The 18,876-nt window shown below is 44.2% G+C and overlaps 1 protein-coding gene across 1 annotated transcript in view; it reads right to left on the bottom strand.

Annotated features, from left to right (window-relative positions):
- Positions 1-387: 387 nt before the first annotated feature.
- The window catches only part of LOC105876178 (uncharacterized), a 70,104-nt gene continuing 51,615 nt past the window's right edge, over positions 388-18,876 (bottom strand). The window contains exons 4-12 of the mRNA XM_076008462.1: positions 18,409-18,465; positions 17,446-18,075; positions 16,116-16,352; positions 15,824-15,943; positions 15,484-15,577; positions 15,043-15,155; positions 14,198-14,241; positions 6,815-7,062; positions 388-3,374 (exon numbers count right to left, since the gene is read on the bottom strand). Of these exons, the coding sequence (XP_075864577.1) occupies positions 6,837-7,062; positions 14,198-14,241; positions 15,043-15,155; positions 15,484-15,577; positions 15,824-15,943; positions 16,116-16,352; positions 17,446-18,075; positions 18,409-18,465 (1,521 nt within the window). The 3' untranslated portion in view covers positions 388-3,374; positions 6,815-6,836. The remainder of the gene's footprint in view (positions 3,375-6,814; positions 7,063-14,197; positions 14,242-15,042; positions 15,156-15,483; positions 15,578-15,823; positions 15,944-16,115; positions 16,353-17,445; positions 18,076-18,408; positions 18,466-18,876) is intronic.

The following is an 18,876-nucleotide window of genomic DNA, read 5'->3' as shown; positions in this document are numbered from 1 at the left end:
TTTATCAAAAAGTCCCCAAACAATAAATGTTGGCATGGATACGGAGAGATAGGAACACTCCTACACTGCTGGTGGAACTGCAAACTGGTTCAGCCTCTGTGGAAAGCAATATGGAGATACCTTAAAGCGATACAAGTAGATCTACCATTTCATCCAGCAATTCCACTACTGGTCATCTACGCAAAAGATCAAATGACATTTATAAATGGGAAACCTGCACTCGAATGTTTATAGTAGCACAGTCCACAATCGCAAAGGTGTGGAAACCTAGGTGCCCATCAATACATGAGTGGATTAACAAAATGTGGTATATGTATACCATGGAGTACTATTCAGCTTTAAGAAACAATGGTGAGATAGCACCTCTTGTATTTTCCTGGATAGAGCTAGAACCCATTCTACTAAGTGAAGTATCTCAAGAATGGAAAAACAAGCAGCACATGTACTCACCAGCAAATTGGTATTAATGGATCAACACAATATAGGAATAACATTTATCGGGTCTCAGGCGGGTGGGTGGAAGGGGGGAGGAGGAGATGGGTATATACACACATAATGAGTGAGATGTGCAAAGTTTGGGGGATGGTCACGCTTGAAGCTCTGACTTGAGGGGTGAGGGGGCATGGGCAATATACGTAACCTTAACATTTGTACCCTCCATAATATGCTAAAATAAAAAAAAATGGAGAAACAAACGAAAAAAAATTAAATAAGTTTGGTAGATTGGGCAACTCAACACAAAACACCCAATTAACTCTGCAAAGTGATTGATAATAAGGTTTCATGAATAATGTGAGAAAATGACTTCACTGCATTTGAAAGAAGCTAATTTTCAGAGAAAGATTTGGAAAGCAATTTCTAATTGATAATGTATAAAAAATTTATGATCACTAATTATTATTATTGCCCCATTTAGGAGAAAGCATCAAGTACTCAGCATATCTGTCTTTAGTAATCCTTATGAATTGTAAAATATTTTTTCAATTTTACATCTGAGAAAAGTGAGGCTGAGAAAGTTAAAATAAATTATAGGATCTGGAATCACAAAGCCAGTAGTGTGAGACACAACAATCCCACCTGGGTTTGTCCTGCTCCAAAGGCGACATCTTAAACTTACACCCTGTACTGTATTTATGGAATTTGCCCAGTGCACCCCGACCTTGTGTGTTCAGTGCTAAGGTTATGAGAAGCATTATGTATTTATGTAGCTCAAATGCCCCACATTAACTGTGACTATCAAACAAAGCTATACTCTTTATTAGTTCTAATTTTATTGAGGCAATCATGCACATAATTTTTAAAAAACACTAATAAAGATTCCAAATGAGAATCTTCTCATCTCTGCTTTTGCTGAGGCATGAATACAATAGACGAGTCCTTTCAAAGCAAGGCCAAGATAAAAGAGTTGCACAATCGGTGTGCTAGGAACCTCCCTTCTCACTGAGCTTACCAATTGCACCCCTCAAACAGGCTGGGCTGTGGTTTCCCCTCCTCCCAGGCCAGGTACGAGGTGGGGCTTGCCTCTCCCTTCTAGCTGAATGACTTCTTGCAGTCGGTGCCTGACAGCATATTACAAGTGCTGCAGGAAAGAAGCCGACAGCCAGGACGCCACATGCAGGAAATATTTAACTCAAGGATAAGTCATGAGGTGGAACAGCTCACACAGAAAGTAATTCAGAAATATGTTACTACCTTAGTCTGTTCAGGCTGCTATAACAAAATACCAGAAACTGGGCAGGCATCCTTCTATTCAGTCTTCAAAATTCAACCAGAGGTCATCTCCCCCAGGAAGTCTTCCCTGATGAACCTTCCCACTGAGAGTGAAGTCACTTCCTGCAGTGTTTTCAGTTCATGCATGCCACATGGTATGGTAGTGACACTTCCTTACTGGAGCTTCCTGAAAGCACAGCTATCATCTTGTCACTGTGCCCCAGTGTCAGCGGAAAGCCTGGGGAAGCGGATGCTCAGGGAGTGTTCTCCTACTGGAACAGATTAATGATCAACCAGCCACTGGGATTCTGACAGCCCAACCTAAGGGAGACAAAGTCTTTCAAATAAAATGCTCAAGAAGAGCTGCTTGCCCCCATGTCTTTGTTTGAGAATCTTGCCCTCTGCCTTGGAGAATGGCTCTGTATAGTCAGAGAAGGACTGGGAACAAAGGCCTTCGGGTTTCTTACTTTGCCACTCAGTGTCCATTCTTTTCCTGTGGCAGCAATCCTTAAATTTTGCCTTAGGGGAAGCAACTCTAGGTCCCTGGGCTACAGATGAAGATGCTTCCACCCCAGAATTTCCCAGTTGCCTTAGCCAGTGACAGGTTGAGAGATGCCCAGAGCCAGCACACAGAGATCAAGGAGATGACCCCAGGCTTGGGCTTGGGCTTGAGCAGAGCCGTGTGCAGGAAGAAGTTAAGTCCGCCCATGCTGAGCGTGGATGTGGAACTCACAGAGAGGAGGCAGAACTAGGAGATGAACCCTGACCCAGGCCGGGATATTTTAGTTGTATGAGCTAACTGATGCACTTCTTCATTTAAGCCTGTTTGGACTGGATTTTCTGCCACCCCCAACAGAGAATCCTAACAGATTCCAGTAGTTAAAGACATGCTGGGTTGATCCCAGTACATGCACAGAGACATGCAAATACGTGAACATATAATTTAAGGCACAGATGAGTACAGCTGTCTTTTGTGCTCTATTATCTTTCAGGGCAGGTCAGGGGACAACAAAATCTATCCCCCTGCCCAGCTGCTGACATAGTTTTGCCCAAATAAAGAGCTACGTTGAATGGATGCACCAGGAAAACAGGGTGAGAAGTGGAGGCGGGAATGGTTTGGTTCCTTCCCTGTGAACAGAAATGGTCCCAAGGACTGCGGAGACGGAAAGGACGTTACCCACAGAGCAAGAGGCTGCTCGCGGTCCCTGTGCATCTGGACGGGCCAGATGGTGCAGGTGACACCTGCGAGGCACAGGAGCGTGCACAGAGGATCGGCGAAAATCTGACCCTCAATAAAGTTGACTTTTCCAAGTAAGAAAGGTAAATTAATATTTTCTTTATAAATTGTTAATTTCTTTGACACACGCATCTGAAAGCTGCACATTCTTTAACAAGCGTTTTGTGAAGTTCCATCAGCTGCCACGCAGCAGCAGAAGCGGGAGAACAGGGACCTTCTCGCCCGCACTGGCGGGGACGCAGGGACAGAGTGGCGGGATGGGACGGGAGAGGCAGGGGGGCAGTCAGGTGGGGCAGGTTGCAGGTCCTGCGGCTGCCCGAGTGCCGAAGTGTCACTGGACGTGCCCCCAGCGAGGGGGACTTCACCCGGGGGGCTTCCGCTGGGAATCCTGGCTGACGGGGCTCGTCTTCCCTCCTGAGGGAGAGTCCTGTGGAGATCAGGAAATAAAAGACTCTCATAAACATGGCATATAAAAATCTACAATCACAATATACCTTTTACGCACAGTGGAAAAAATCAGGTATGATCAATCCAGATCCAAGGGGTATTTCACAGGACTTAGGAGTAGTAGGTAAGTTAAGTGGGAAAGGGTAGCAAAAGAATAGTATATAATGACACAAAGCCTCCTAGAGTTTAAGGGAACAGTACATATATATTTTTAAGGACAAGGTTAATGCAGGGAAATTCTAGGACAGAGAATGGCTAACTCTACCTCTTCCCCTTTGCTTCCCTCTCAAATTAATTACACACAGGGAACTGTGCCAATATGAACGAAATAAAGGACACGCAAGCATACTTGATGAACAGGCCACTAAAACGTTTTGGAAGCACACAAATGGTATAAATACAAAATTCCAGATGCTGAAAGCAACGTGGGGAAGGGCAGGAACGTCTTACTCCCTTTGCAGTATGCAAAGGCACACAGACACAAACAGGTGACCAAGGACACCACGAGACAGGAGGTGCTTAAAGTAAGATCACAGTGAGGAAGGACACTGTGGGCGACTGTAACAAAGCTTGGACTATATAATGCACAGCACAAAATGAAGCAGCAGTGGGCACATGTCCGTTTCACAAGGAACGTGCACTTGTCCTCACGCAGCCGTGCAGTGTCTCCTTCACTGCCTAGTGGAGGGAACGTGATGTTGGGGTGCCCAGAGGTTGCCGTGGACATCAACAACCAGTGTCTCGGCCAACAGGTAGAAGGTGTGGTATAAACTGAGGCAGGGCTAGCTGCATGAGTGAACATTTCTGTTAGGCTGGGAGGGGGTTTGGGTTCCGGCAGAGGCGGAAACCGCAGAGCAACCTGCTGTGTAACGCACACACCTGCCTCCCCAAACCAGCTCATGTTTTTCAAAGAATAAAACTCTCCTAAACTTGCTTTGCAGATATGAGAGCAATTGCTAACTGGTAGCTGCTTTTTCCCAAACAGTCGTCTTAAAAGTTTATTACCTTGAACAAAACAAAATAGCAGCTTACATGACGGAATATTTGTTTATGGGAGGGGGGTGGTGTCCTCCAAGCTTTGCATAAGGTGAAGCCTATTCTGAGAGATGTCCCAGTTCAAGACTAAGTGGCACAGTGAGTGTATAACGTGAGCACACTGTGCTCTCAAACTGTTTCCAAAACACACAGACATGTTTTAAATGGACTATTATAATAAGGTTATGGGTATAGAAACTAGTGGTTAAATAACAGAGTATCCTATGTTGTTTTTAACTATATAGTTTAGAATCTTCTTACCCAAAGACCAGTTATAAAGAATCCTTTATGTAGACTCCTTTATACTTTAAGAGAATAGTCAAAATGCCTAAGGGGTCAAGCGATCCCCTTTTTTTCAGGAAGGAAAAACTAATTAGAAAAATTTAACTGTTTATAGACACAGAAAGTGACAGAGAGGCTGGAAGTCTGCAGTCCCACTGCACAGACAGCTGCTGGACTAGACCACCCGCAGGAGTCTCCCCAGGACCACGTTATTCCTGAATTCCATCCAGCTCAGTCATGGTGCCCTTAGAATTCCAAAGGCGTGGTTTCTTTCCTTCAAGGATAAGCAGGGATTCAGAATTCTGATCCTGTTTTTCCAGTGTCTTTCACCAAAATCCTTCCAAAAGATTGGATCTTGGAAACCAGCAGGCTCTTCCTTTGTCTCACTTCCCGTATGCAGACCAAGCATAATCCTTGTTGGTGTCGGCTTCTGAACAGCCTTTCAGCTGGCCCGTCCTCTCCTCTTCTGCTGAGTCTCAGAGCAGAGCCTCAGGCCTCACCTTCACTGGGCTCCCGCCTCTACCCCCACCTTCAGTCTATCCACTCAACTGCCCAGAACTCCCTGAAAAATTAACTGGACTTTGTCACTCATCTACTCACCACCTTTCTGCAGCATGCTGAGTCTTGAGGATCAAGTTCAGACTCCTCTGCGTGACGTGCAAGTCACACATCCTTGGACCCTGCCATCTCTCCAGGCTTTGCCTTCCATCATTTTTCCTGCAACTGGACTTGCTGGCCCTCCTGATGACGTGCAGTCCCTTGGTAAAGCACCATGTTAGAAAACACTTGCAGGACCTGTGTTGTCCTATGCCTGAAGGGCTGGCATCTTCCATTCACTCTTCCAGATTCAAGCAGAGGTCACCTCCTCCATGAAGTCTTCCCGCATGCATCCCCCAATGAGAGCGCAATCACTTGTTGCTGTGGATTCAGTTCATGCAAGCCACACTGTACCGTAGCGACGCTTCCTTCCTGGAGATCCCTCAAAGACAGCTATCATCTTGTCACTGTGCCCCAGTGTCAGCAGAAAGCCTGACAAAGCAGGGGCTCAGGAAATGTTCTCCTAACAGAACAGACTAGTAAAGCAACTAGCCAGTGGGATTCTGATCATCCCCACATGAGGGAGACGGGGCTTTAAAATAAACTGCTCAAGAAGAGCTGCCTGGCCCTGCATTTTTGTTTGAGGATTCTGCCCTCTGCCTTGGAGAATGGCTCTGTATAGTCAGAGAAGGACTGGGAACAAAGGCTGTCAGTTTCCTTTGCCTGCCACTCAGTGTCCATTCTTTTCCTGAGGCAGCAATCCTTAAATTTTACTTTAGGGGAAGCAGCTCTAAGTCTCTGGGCTGCAGGTGATGTTCACTCCACCCCAGACTTCCCAGCGACCCTGGCTGTTACAGCAAGTGTTAGAGCGGGTGGTCCCAAGGACAAACTGAGCAGCACACGGAGAGTCAGAGAATCAAAGTTTATTCGCCAGCAGGCTCAGAGGGGTCCCGCCACCAAATTCTGAGCACATCTACCCGATTTTCCCCACTTTTATTAAGTTGGGGTGGTCCGAGGGTGGGGTATTAGGTGTAGGTTAGTTGATGTGTCGTGTAATCGGTTAATATTATGTTGATACGCCAGGCAATAGATGCAGTGTTGTGCTGATGCCAGGCCATAGACTAGCTGATGGGCCAGGAAAGAGGTCAGCACTATGCTGATGCGGGTCTTCCCTGAGTGGGGGTGTCTCAGGTGCTTGATGCGCCAAGTAATAGATGGGGTTTCCCTTATCATGGCCACCGACAGGTTCAGAGATGCCCAGAGCCAGCACACACAGATCAAGGAGACAAGCCCAAGCTTGGGCTTGAGCAGAACCGTGTACAGGAAGAGGTTGCGTCTGACAGTGCTGAGCTCGGCTGTGGAACTACCGAAGAGGAGGCAGAACTTTTTCGGAAATGGACCCTGACTCTAGGCCTGGACGTTTTTAGTTGCATGACCTAGCAGATGCCCTCTTTTATTTAAGCCTGTTTGGACTGGATTTTCTGCCACCTGCAACAGAGAGTACTAGCAATCCTCTTTATGTTCAATGTGTTTACTATAAAACAACTACTATTACTTGACACTTACCTCCTCAATTTTGTCCTCAATTTCAGGATAATATCAGTGCCTCCACTTGGAGTGTGGACCAGTGGTTTCCCTCCAAGAGAAAGGCTCCTGATGGCAGGGCAGTCAGGAAACACTGGGTTTTGCAGCTCTTGTAGGTGCAGAGTGAACCCGTGCCAACTCGCTGGGTGTTGAGAGCCGAGTTGAGGTGTGGTGGCCACGCTGTTAGGAATGTTTTCTGCAGCAGCTGGCAGGCTGGATTAGAAACCGTGCTGCAGAGATCAGAAAATTAGAGACTCTTACAAACACAGCATTTGAAAATTCACAATCACAACATACCACTTATATGCAGTGGAGAAAATCAGGTATAATCAATCCAGATCCAAGGGTATTTCACAGAACTTAGGAGTAATAGGTAAGATAAGGTAAAGAGTAGCAGAAGAATAGGATATAATGACACAAAGCCTGCTAGAGTTTAAGGGGATAGTACATATATTTTTTTAAGGACAAGGTTAATGCCGGGAAATTCTAGGACAGAGAATGGCTAACTCTAGCTTTTCTCCTTTGCTTCCCCCTCAAACTGCTTACACACAGGGAACCTTGCCAATAGGACAGAAATGAAGGATATGCAGTCATACCTGACAAACAGGCAACTGGAAAGTTTTTGAAGCACACAAATGGTATGAAGGTAAAATTCCACATGCTGAAAGCAAGTAGGAGAAGGAGAGGAACTTCTTACAGCCTTTGTTTATGTGAGAGGGATGATGTCCTTCTCACATAAAGCCTTTAAGCTATGCATAAAATCATGCTTATTCTAAGAGATGTCTCAGTTCAAGTCTAAGTGGTAAAGTGAACATATGACATGAGCATAACATGCTCTCAACATTTTCCCAGAACATACTGACATCATTTAAATGAACTGTTATAATAAGGTTATGGGTATAGAAGATAGTCAGTCATTATTTCATACAGTATCCTGTGTTGTTTTGACAATATAGTTTAGAATCTTGTTATCCAAATGAAATTTACAAAGAATCCTTTACAAAGACTCCTTTATCATTTATAAAGAATAGTTAAAATCCCTACAGGGTGAAAAGAACCTTTTTTTTTTAGAAAGAAAAAACTTATTACAAAAAATGTAACTGTTTACAGACACAGAAAGAGTGACAGTGGCTGGAAGTCTGCAGTTCCACCTGGCACAGACAGCTACTGGACACAACTACCCACAGGAGTCTCACCAGGACAGTATTCCTCAATTCCAGCTCAGCCATCGTGTCCTTGGAATTCCAAGGGTGTAGTTTCTTCCATTTAATGATAAGCAGAGATTCAGAATTCTGATCTTATCCTTCTAGTGTCTTTCTGCAGAAATCCTTTCAAAGGACTGACACCTGGAAGGGAGCAGGTTCTCCCTTTCCCTCACTTCCCCTGTCCAGACCAGCCATGACATCTTGTTGGTGTCAGCTTCCTGACAGCCTTCAGCTGGCCCGTCCTCTCCACTTGTACTGCCAGGGTCTCAGAGCAGAGCCTCAGATCTCATCTTCACGGGGCTCCCTGCCTCTGCCCCCACCTCCAGTCTATCCAACTCAACTGCCTAGGACTTCCTAAAATATTAACTCAACTTTGTCACTCATCTGCTCACAACCTTCTAGAGCATCCTGAGTCTTCAGGATCAAGTTCAGACTCCTCACCCTGGCATGTAAGTCACACATCCTGGGCCCCTGCAGTCTAATCTCTGCCATCTCACCAGGCTTTGCCTTCCATGATGGCTCCGGAAGCTTGACTTTCTGGCCCTCCTGGTGATGTGCAGTCCCTTGGTAAAGCACCAGGTCAGAAAACACTTGCTGTTTCTATGGCTAAAGGGCTAGCGTCTTTCCACTCACTCTTCAAAATTCATCCAGAGATTATTTCCTCCATGAAGTCTTACCCTGATGCACCCTCCCAATGAGAGTAAAATCACTTCTTGCTGTGATTCTAGTTCACACATGCCACATTGTATTGTAGGGACACTTCCTTCCTGGAGCTCCCTGCCAAAGCACAGCTATAGTCTTGTCAATGTGCCACCAGTGTCAGCAGAAAGCCTGACAGAGCAGGTGCTCAGTAAATGTTCTCCTGATAGAACAGATCAGTTAATAATGTAGCCACAGGGATTCCGATAGCCCCAGCATGAGGGAGACATGTCTTTGAAATAAATTGCTCAGGAAGAGCTGCTTGGCCCTGCATTTCTGTTTGAGAATTCTGCCCTCTGCCTGGAGAATGGCTCCATAGAGTCAGAGAAGGACTGGAAACAAACACCTTCAGTTTCCTTTGATTGCCACGCAGTATCCATTCTTTTCCTGTGGCAACAATCCTTAACTATTGCTCTAGGGAAACCAACTCTAGGTCCCCCGGCTGCAGAAGAAGTTGACTCCACCCCAGACTTTTCCCAGTGACCTGGGCCAGCAACAGGTTCAGAGAAGCCCAGAGCCAGCACACACAGACCATGGCGACAAGCCCAGGCTCCAGTTCTAGCAGAGCTGTGTGCAGGAAGATGCTGGGTGTAAACATGCAGAGCTCAGCTGTGGAACTACCACAGAGGAGGCAGAACTCGGAGATGGACCCCGACTCTAGGCCTGGACTTTTTTAGTTGTATGACCTAACTGATGCCGTTTTCACGTTGGCCTGTTTGGACTGGGGTTTTCTGCCACCCGAAACAGAGAGTCCTCAGTGACTCAAGTAGGTGAAGAATGCCGGGTTGTTCCCAGCACATGCACACAGACTCACAGATGCATGTGTTCACATGATGTTAAGGTACAGACAAACACAACTGACTTTTGTGCTGTCTGTCTCTCAGGGCAGGTCAGGGGTCAACAAAACGTACCCCCTGCCCACTGCCGACATTTTTTGCCACAGTAAGGAGCCCGGGTCAATGGATGCACCAAATACAACAGGAGGAGAAGGGGAGGCAGGAGTGGTGTAGCTTCTTCCCTGTGAGTGCAAAGGGTCCCAAAGACTCTGGGGAAAGAAAGGATTTTAGCCTCCCACGGAGCAAGAGGCCGCTCCGTCTGTCCCCAGGCAGCTCACTGCCGACCGGCCAGATGGTGCAGGGAGACCTGGGAGGCATGCCAGCATGGCGAGGCGGGCACGGACAGATGTCCCGCAGTGAAAACTGATCCTCATCAAAGAGACCTTTCTAAGTAGGAAATGTAAATCAACATTTTATTACAAATTATTAAATTTTTTGACATACTAATTTTAAAGGCAAATATTTCTTCAGAAATTATTCATGTTTCATCACAAGTTTTACATAGGAATTAGCAAAACATTTGTTTTTCTCACTTCTACAGTAGGCCTGCCACCTCGATGCAGGAAACAGTAAATGCAGCAAATATCTGCTGAATTCTAAGTCTGTACGATCAAACTCCCAAAAATTCTAATTACAACAGACAGCCCCAATATCACAATGGGCTGCATATTCTAAAAGTTCATCAAGCTCGTTGTTATGAAAGTTTGAACAATGTTTTTTCTCCAGAAAAGTGTGCAAAGTAATGGTTATATTTCACAGTCTAGCACACAATGATCTATATAAGCAAAACAGTAGCTGTATTACATTTAAATCTTAAAGAAATAGCAATGTTTTTCTTAAAATTCAAGTTGCATGAAGTTGAATTCCTATTAATCTTAATTGTTTTGTATCAAGAAGTGATTATCTTTCTTAAAATTCCAAGATCCTAAAGGACAGTAACTCTGGATTTGTTAGCTAGAACATCTAGCCCATATCAGACCATTCTAATACAAAATGTTTTAGTTGCCGATTAAAAGCATACTCAGTGATTAGGAAAAGCAGACTTAAAAATACAATGCAAAAAACACGTGTTTAACGTTAACTGTCATCAGTCCTCCTCTGCTCGATCTCTGTGGCTCAATGCAGCGCAAGTGGAGACGTGGATAAAATAATAAAACCCCTTGACAATTTTAAAATTTTTCCAGTGATATCCAATACTTTAAACTTCTTTGAAAAGATCCTGTTGTGCTTTATCCTAACACTATCACACTACTTCCTTGGGAGGTCTTCAAATGAAGGGAGTGTAAACAGCCTCATGCAGATATCTAAAAGCATACGAAAAAGTGGGGCAGAGCGTCCCTGCTGTGTAGCTTGTTCAGCAACATTATCTTGAGAGATTAGGTATACTTATTGTAAGCTAAGAAAGCTCCTCACATTCTTGTCTGAGCAGTTTATATTAAGAATGAAAGCTGGAATTTATTGAGCCTGTGCTCAGTGGTTTAAGACTCACTGTGAAACTACACCATCTGGACAGAATCAAACCATTCAAGATGTAATCAAGCCTTCTAAAGCCTAAGCCTAGTTGATGTGCACTGTTAGTCTGATGGTTGGGACCAGGCCATGTTTGGAAACGGATAACAGAAGTAGAGCAGCAGCCTCACAAGGAATCAGCAGAAAGTAGGCTGACCTTCAGCACGCCTGGGTTCAACATGAGCCTTACTCACAGTCCCACTCAGAGGTCCCTGTGTCAAAGCAACCACTTGCCAAAAACTATGCACCCTGCCCCCAGACCAAGGATCAGCTGTATTTTACCTCATCAATGGCTTATTTAAAGCATGTAGAGCCTTTGATTCAAACCTTTGCACAGTTTTTATCAGCCATGACCCTTCTCATGTTAGAATTTCATATAAACACATATAAAAGAAAAAAGTCCAACATATTGAAGGCTGAAAAATGGAAGTTATGTGCTTGTTTCTGAAGTTAACATAGGTCCAGGCATCCTGTAGCTCACTAGTATTTTCAATTAGTGAAGGGGTAAGATATATATAGATCAGAGAGAAGAAGAGAAAGCAATAATCCGCCTAAGAAGTAATCTGTTCAGAGAAGGCACACTGTATCCAACTGAAGACTCAAGCATCATTTCTTTGGAGACAGGTCTTGCTCTGTTGCTCCAGCTAGAATGCTGTGGCATGTCATAGCTCACTGCAACCTCAAACTCCTGGGCTCACGTGATCATCTCTCCTCAGCCTCTGTAGTAGCTGGGACTATAGGCCTGCACCACTATGCCCAGCTGATTGTTCTATTTCTGGTAGAGATGGGGTTTTGTTCTTTCTCAGTCTGGTCTTCAACTCCTGACCTCAAGCAATCCTACAGCCTTGGCCTCCCAAGTGCCAGATTTACACGTGTGAGCCACCACACACAGCTACAAGCATTATTTATAAGGGACAAAAACTTATAAGTAAAAATATGACCACTAGTAGTTCAGCTTTCAAACCCAATTATTTTCCACAGTCTTTCATTTTTCAGATAGAAATAAAAGGAAAATGCAGATATTACTAAAGCTGTGGGCACGGTCGTATACGTTTTCGCACTGAGGCTCTGTTCAGCTAAAGATAAAGACCACACTTTCAAAAGCAAAGTATTTCAATCATTCACGGTAAGGGAACCAAGGAGGCCCAGGTCAGGACCCGGAGGCATCAGCTTCAGTAAGGGAGGTGTCTGCAGGGGGAGCACAGAAAGGAAATGACTCCAAAGAAATTAAAGAAGCCTTAAAAACTGTTTTCAAAGAGTGAAATGAGTAACTGTAAGAAAGGGGAATTAGAAGAGCGCAGGCATAATGTGCAGTGCCTGGGGTGTGTGCACCCACAGACACAGGACGGGCACCAGAGGACAGCGCTGGTGTGCACACCTGGAAGAATCTGACTCTGCAACTCACAGTCACATATCCTGAAGTTCAGAAGGCGCTCAGTAGAGCAGTTCAACAATGTAGACGCTTTTGTAAAAATAAGAAAGGGCATGAAGCAACAGTTTTCTAGTCCCGTAGACTGAAATTTGTGACGTTAGAAAGTTCTAATTAAGTCTTCTACTGACATCTTCTAAGCCACTTTTGAACTAGAAGACATGATGGAGAACAGAACTATAATAAAAGAAAATCTACCAGAGAATAAACTACTAATAAGAAATAACTACGCAATCACTCTCCGCAAATTAGCCCAGTTATGATACTCAATTAAGTTCTTAATAGTTTTTAACCATAAGGAAAAATATAACGTTAAAACACATAGGAGTCAGAAAAAAGAACACTGGGAATGTACATATTGCTAAAGTTCACGGAATAATAAACATAGTCTTACATAACAAGCTTTACTCCCCATAACAATTCAAACTGCAGTGGTCTGTGACATAGGGAAATGATAAATAGTTTGGTTTTAGGGAGGAAGGAGGAAAGAAGAATCTGTGCTTAGGCTGTCATGTTAGTGAGTGAGCAAACATTTCTTTACACTAAAGAGAACAAATGGAAGGCTGTGATTAAGGAAACAGAAACCTTACAATGCAGTTTCAGGAAGTAAATGTTAGAAGGAAATACAAAAACAATTTTGGTTTGCTTTCATGACCAAACTGCTCAAATTAGGAGGATGCATGCTGATTTTTATACATTTTTACCCCAGGACTCACTTAGACTTTAGTCTCTTTATTTCTACTTTTGAATTTACTTGATATGAGACTCCTCTGAAAACAAAGAAGGAAAATCCATGCCATCCTGGGAAATTGGTTCTATACAGAATAAAACATATTTAACTACTCTCTACCAACCCACCTTTGTCCTTTTCTCCTCTCCTCCCCCCACACATAACCCTACCCTCATGTTCTCCGAACCTACCTAATTCTACTTTACTGATTCTATTGATTTCCTATTTCATATCCTCAAGAAAGTCACCCGCATATGATGCTGTCTTTATTGACAGATTACTTCATTAGTATTTTAAATCATGTTCATTCTATGTATGCTTGGCCCTGAACCAGATAAAAAACATTCAGAAGATTTTAGACTCTCCATTTCTCTTGGATGCTCAAGTGTCTCTCTTTCTTAGGTAGAGACAGTGCTACTACGTGGCCACCTGGAGCCTTTGGCAAACTGCTGAGCACTCACTGTCTCTACCTTGCTCTCTACATCTCCCAGAGGTGTGGCTCCTGCCTCAGGTCCTCATCCCGCTCCCCCACCACCCCCCGGCCTTTGCTCAAGTTATTAATGTGCACAAAATAATCTCTATTTCCCTATTCACTGTTGTACAATGAAACCAGGGCTTATTTACTATCTGCCTCCTCTAGGAAACCTCCCTGGTTTAACTCCATCCTTTCAATCATCACACACAGCGAGCCAGCCAGGAGGATGGTGCCTGAGATAAGAATTTGGAACCCTAGTATCTTGCTAAAAATTAGCACTCAAATTTAACTTACCTTCAGAGAATACTTACTGTTATTATCTCAATTTTGATTTAAAAAGCAGGAAATAAATAAGATGCTTCCATTTCTCTTGTGAAAAAACAAATTTTCTTGCAAACAGGTACAATTTTATACCATTTTTTTTTTTGCCATTCTGAATCACTGAGTTTCTATCATCTGTAGTTCTCTTACTGCAAATGTACCTATTTTCTCTTCCCTCTCTCGTGACACCAGGTGCTGTGTTATTCTATAAAAAAAGGCATTTTTGTCTTAAACTATTTGGTAAGTACAGTACAGTGAGGAAAAAAATAACTCATCTACATAAACAGGAGTACTCAGTCTTTAAACTGTGCTAAAACATCCATAGTAATGGCCAAAAGATCAGGAAAGGGAGCGAGGACAGCAACCTCTGCCCTCTCTTCTGGTAGAAAAGAATGTAAAAAAGGGCTAAGGTAGGGTGACTATGATAGCGGTTTATAATAATCAGTAAAGTAATAATTCACAGACTACTGAAATCAAAGTTGTTGAGATCACTGCTCGGCCTAACCCTAGCGAGAGGAAGACTGCTGCTTGAACTGGAATCATCAGCATGCAGCTAAGAGAAAATGAGAAAAACAACAAGCCACAACACACACCCAAATCGTTTCTTAGGAAACTAAACTTCTCATAACACACAGACCTCTCAGAAACAGTTCACTTGGAGAGATGTGGAATCACAGTGTTTAAAAATGACAACCACAAACTCAGGCAAAAGTATTTTTCCCACTGCTGGAAAAAGTCACAAAAAGTTATGTATTTATGTTCTTCTTTCCAGGCTTTTTCAAATAACTCTAAGTGTTCTGTTTACTTATTAAGCGTGATTATCTTGAAGTTCAAATAGTAGCTTATAATGGTCATAGGAGTTAGATTTGGCATTTGCAGGTAAATTTAGAAAATGATATATCTAATATGTTATACATATCTAGAAAATAAAACTAAGAAACTAGTTTACATAAACCGATCATTGACATAAAGGGCATTTCAGCTCTTCCTCTCTGATCACTCTTACCTCGACAGATTTCTCCTCCAGTAACCTATAGGTGGCACTGATTTCATCAGGTCCTTGTTGTTTCAGAGACTCCTCGATGTCTTGTTCTTTACACCCCATCCTCAGCAGAATCTCTAAAACAGAAGGGTAAAATACAGTTTATGTGTTTTGTTTGGGTAAGAAATGATTCTGTTACCAGGTAAAAAGATTTTCTTTATTAGACCTAAAAGATCACACATTTTCTAACACAAATGAGCACTTGCTTCTGAGTTACTGGGTGCTACTGTAGGAAGCTACATTTAGTTAAATTTCGAAATATGACAGAACAGATAAGCTGATTCATTATGAACGTGGGCTTAACGCTCCATTATTTACATCTTAGGCATATGCATGAATCCAAACAGAAATATGTTACTTACACAAGCACAGGCACACGTAAGCATGTAGGCACAGAGTAATTACCAATGCGTTTCTCATCGCGGGTGATTTTGTCTTCCACATACGGTGCCAGTTTCTCTGTATGTCCTAAGTTTACCCACTCGTTGTCCATAATTTTCTGAAAAGGTGAACTGTTCATTAGCAGCATAAAATAAAATATTCTAGTAATTGCAATATTTAGGAAACTTTATTTTCAACATTTCACTGACTATAGGTCAAAGGGTAACTTATTTTTTTTTAACGTCTCAATTCCTGCTTAAAATGTCCCAGACAAATATTCAGTATGCCACACAAACCAAGCTAAGTTCCAAAAATACTCTAAAAACTCTCCAAATTTGTTACTTATTTCCACTTGTGTGATTACCTGGAGAGAGTGTTTCTCAAGTGGATTTACCACCAGTAAACCCTTCAGCAGTTTTTTACACTCTCTGGAGACACAGGAGGGGATGTGGTATTTTCCTCTTCTGATCTTTCTTATTACCTCCTGTGAGCAGGGAGAGAGGAAAGAAAACTAGTGAGTCAACTTTTAGGTTAAAAAACAACAGAAAACCCACCAAAACCCCTAAACTGATAGAACATTAAAAGCATAAACCCATATAATTTTATAAAACTCCTTCTAGTTTTGTGTAATACATGGATACAACCGCTTCCTATACCTTAGGATTGTCCCCAGTAGAAAGCATGGTGCCAGTAATAAATACATAAAGCACCACCCCTAGACTCCAGACATCTGCAGTGGGGCCGTGATACTTCTTCCCCTCCAAGATCTCTGGGGCCATGTATAAAGTGGTCCCACAACAGGTCTGCAGTGGAGTGCCCAGGGTGAACTGTAAACTTAGGCCAAAATCGGTGATTTTGATGTTGTGCTTGGTGTCCAGTAAGAGATTCTCCGGCTAGAGGGAAAACATCAAAACAGAAATAAAATTTAACCAAAATATAATTAGAACTATGCAAGATTAGGCATTCCATAAAGAAGCTTTTTATAATGACATAAACATAATATCTCCTAATTAATAAAATGAGAAAACATTTTTTTCTAGAGGAAAAATACAGGTGAAAAATTTGAACTCCCAATTTTATCACATTAACAATCAATAACAGACATGAAGTGCTAGAATAATCATCATTAATTCACATATTAATTTAAATATCAACTGTCCCAAGATAAAGACAGGTTTTGACAGGTGTTTTTCATTTGTTTTGTAAAGACAGGGTCTTATTCTGTCACTGAGGCTAGAGTGCAATGGTGCAATCACAGCTCACAGCAACCTCAACCTCCTGGGCTCAAGCAACCTTCCTGCCTCAGCCTGCCAGGTAGCTGGGACTGCATGCATGTGCCACTATTCCTGGCTAATTTTGAATTTTATTTTTCTTACAGAGATAGGTTTCACTATGTTGCCCAGGCTGGTCCTGAACTCCTAGCCTCAAGCAGTCCTCTTGCCTGAGCCTCCCCAAGTGCTGGGATTATGGGCCACGGTGCCTGGCCCTTTGACAGATTTTTAAATTTAAAATAATCAGGGGCTTTAAGTGGATAGTCACATTTTACAAAAATTGCTACACAGCTCATACAGGCGAGCAGGAGCGTGTGGAGGGAGATTCAGACAGAGATGGCTGGGAGGACGCTCAGGGCTGAATCACAAAGGGCTGCACTCAACTAGTTTGGGTTTCCATCCTAAGGGCAATGGGAAGCCCCTGAAGAGTTGTTTATGCAGAGAAATAACAATCTCACTTGTAGTTTTAGAAAAGTCCATTCTGGGCGCAATGTGGGAAACACACGTGAGAAGAAGAGACAGGGAAAGTTGGAAGCAGAGAAGAACAGGCAGGAAACTAGTGCTATAATCAAGTATGAGATGATGGTGTCTGGCCTGGGACGGTTAAGAGACGGGAAAGCGAGTGAGGGTAAGAGATATTTAGAGAACAGCAGTAAAAGGACCTGGTGACTGAGTGGATGGCAAAGCAGAGGGACACCTGAGGGACAGCAGTCACCAGAATGAGCAGTGAAGGTTCACGTTCAGGAAGGAAGAGTTTGGTCTTTGAACTCGCTGTACCGAGTGCCTGAGGGACACTCCGGTGAAGACAGACACCCTTCTGTCGGCTGGCCCTGGACCCTGGGAGAGCCCCGGCTGCAAGAAGGGACTTGGGGGTCCTCAGCACACAGGTGCCCCTGCAGCTAAGGGAGGAACAGGACCCCACCGAGGGCGGGCAGGAGAGGGACGAGCAAGTCAACGCTGCCATGTAAGGCGAGCAGGGTGAGGACCCGGCTAAGACATGGGTGCAGAATGTCTGGAGAGTAGGCCGTGGCTGGAAGGGGCCGAGGGTGGAGAGGACTCGTGGGGAGAGACCTGTGGACATGCGCGGGCAGCGCTGCTGCTGAGAAGCGAGCGGGCGAGTGGAGGCGACAGGGAGCGGGACGAGGCGGACGTGCGGCCGTCGAGGGCCTTCCCTGTGGCCGAGACGGGGACGCGGTGCGGCTGCCCGCACATCCAGGTTCTGCCGAGACTGGGGGGTTTCTGCCCGATGTTTCCGTTTTCTCTGTGGAGTAGGAAACCTCATCCCATGCGGGGGAGGCCGTGAAAGAGTCGCACAGGCGCTGCTGTTAACAGGAGACGACGCCACCTGGAGAAGCAGAAAAGAACTCCAGGTGGCCCCGAGGCCCCTGTCCAGGCGTGGCCACGCACCTCCGGAGGAAGGACCCCGCATCTCTTGGCTGTGTGGTGACTGTCCTCCACAGACAACCACCAGCACCTTAACTGAAATGTGAATCCTTCTCATGGACCTCACTTTTATTTATTTCTGATGCTCTACCAGAACTTGACTGAAAGGATCCAATTATTATGAGACTGACTTTTCCCTTATTATGTTTAAGACAAAATCTAATGTGCGCCGCACTTGTGATGAGAGAACTGAACACGTGCGGGCAGAGCGCACACTTAGGACACCTCTACGCACCTTCAGATCCCTGTGCACCACCGACATCCTGTGGCAGTAATCCACCGCCGAGACCACCTGGACAAGGAGACACGGAAGGGTCAGTTCTCACAGCTGCAGATGCGTGATTAACATGAAATAACTTCGTACTGTTCACACGTGCAAAATGCTCAGCACCTCAGTGTGTGGATTTCTAAAAGCAATTTTCTTGTGCTTTCAACTTTTCAATCTGGAGAAATTCAGGGGTGAGGGCAAGAAGAGATAGGTGAGGATGTCATTCCTGTTCTCTCCAGTTCTAACTGCAGGTTTCTTCTTGGACTCTTCCTGCTGACATTCCACTTGTTTTTGAGCGTAACGCCGGGATCCAACCAACCGCCTGCATCTGGGGGCCCTGGCTGCCCCCAGGCCCAGGCCCAGATGGCTCTGGTGCAGCCTTCCCACGACTGTGTAACCAACTCAGAACCAAAGTATGCATAGTTAGTAGACTTA

Source organism: Microcebus murinus, chromosome 12 (genome assembly GCF_040939455.1).
Source record: "Microcebus murinus isolate Inina chromosome 12, M.murinus_Inina_mat1.0, whole genome shotgun sequence".
Lineage (NCBI taxonomy): Eukaryota > Metazoa > Chordata > Mammalia > Primates > Cheirogaleidae > Microcebus > Microcebus murinus.
The sequence above is the reverse complement of the archived record's forward strand: the minus strand, read 5'-3'. Positions and strand labels throughout refer to the sequence as shown.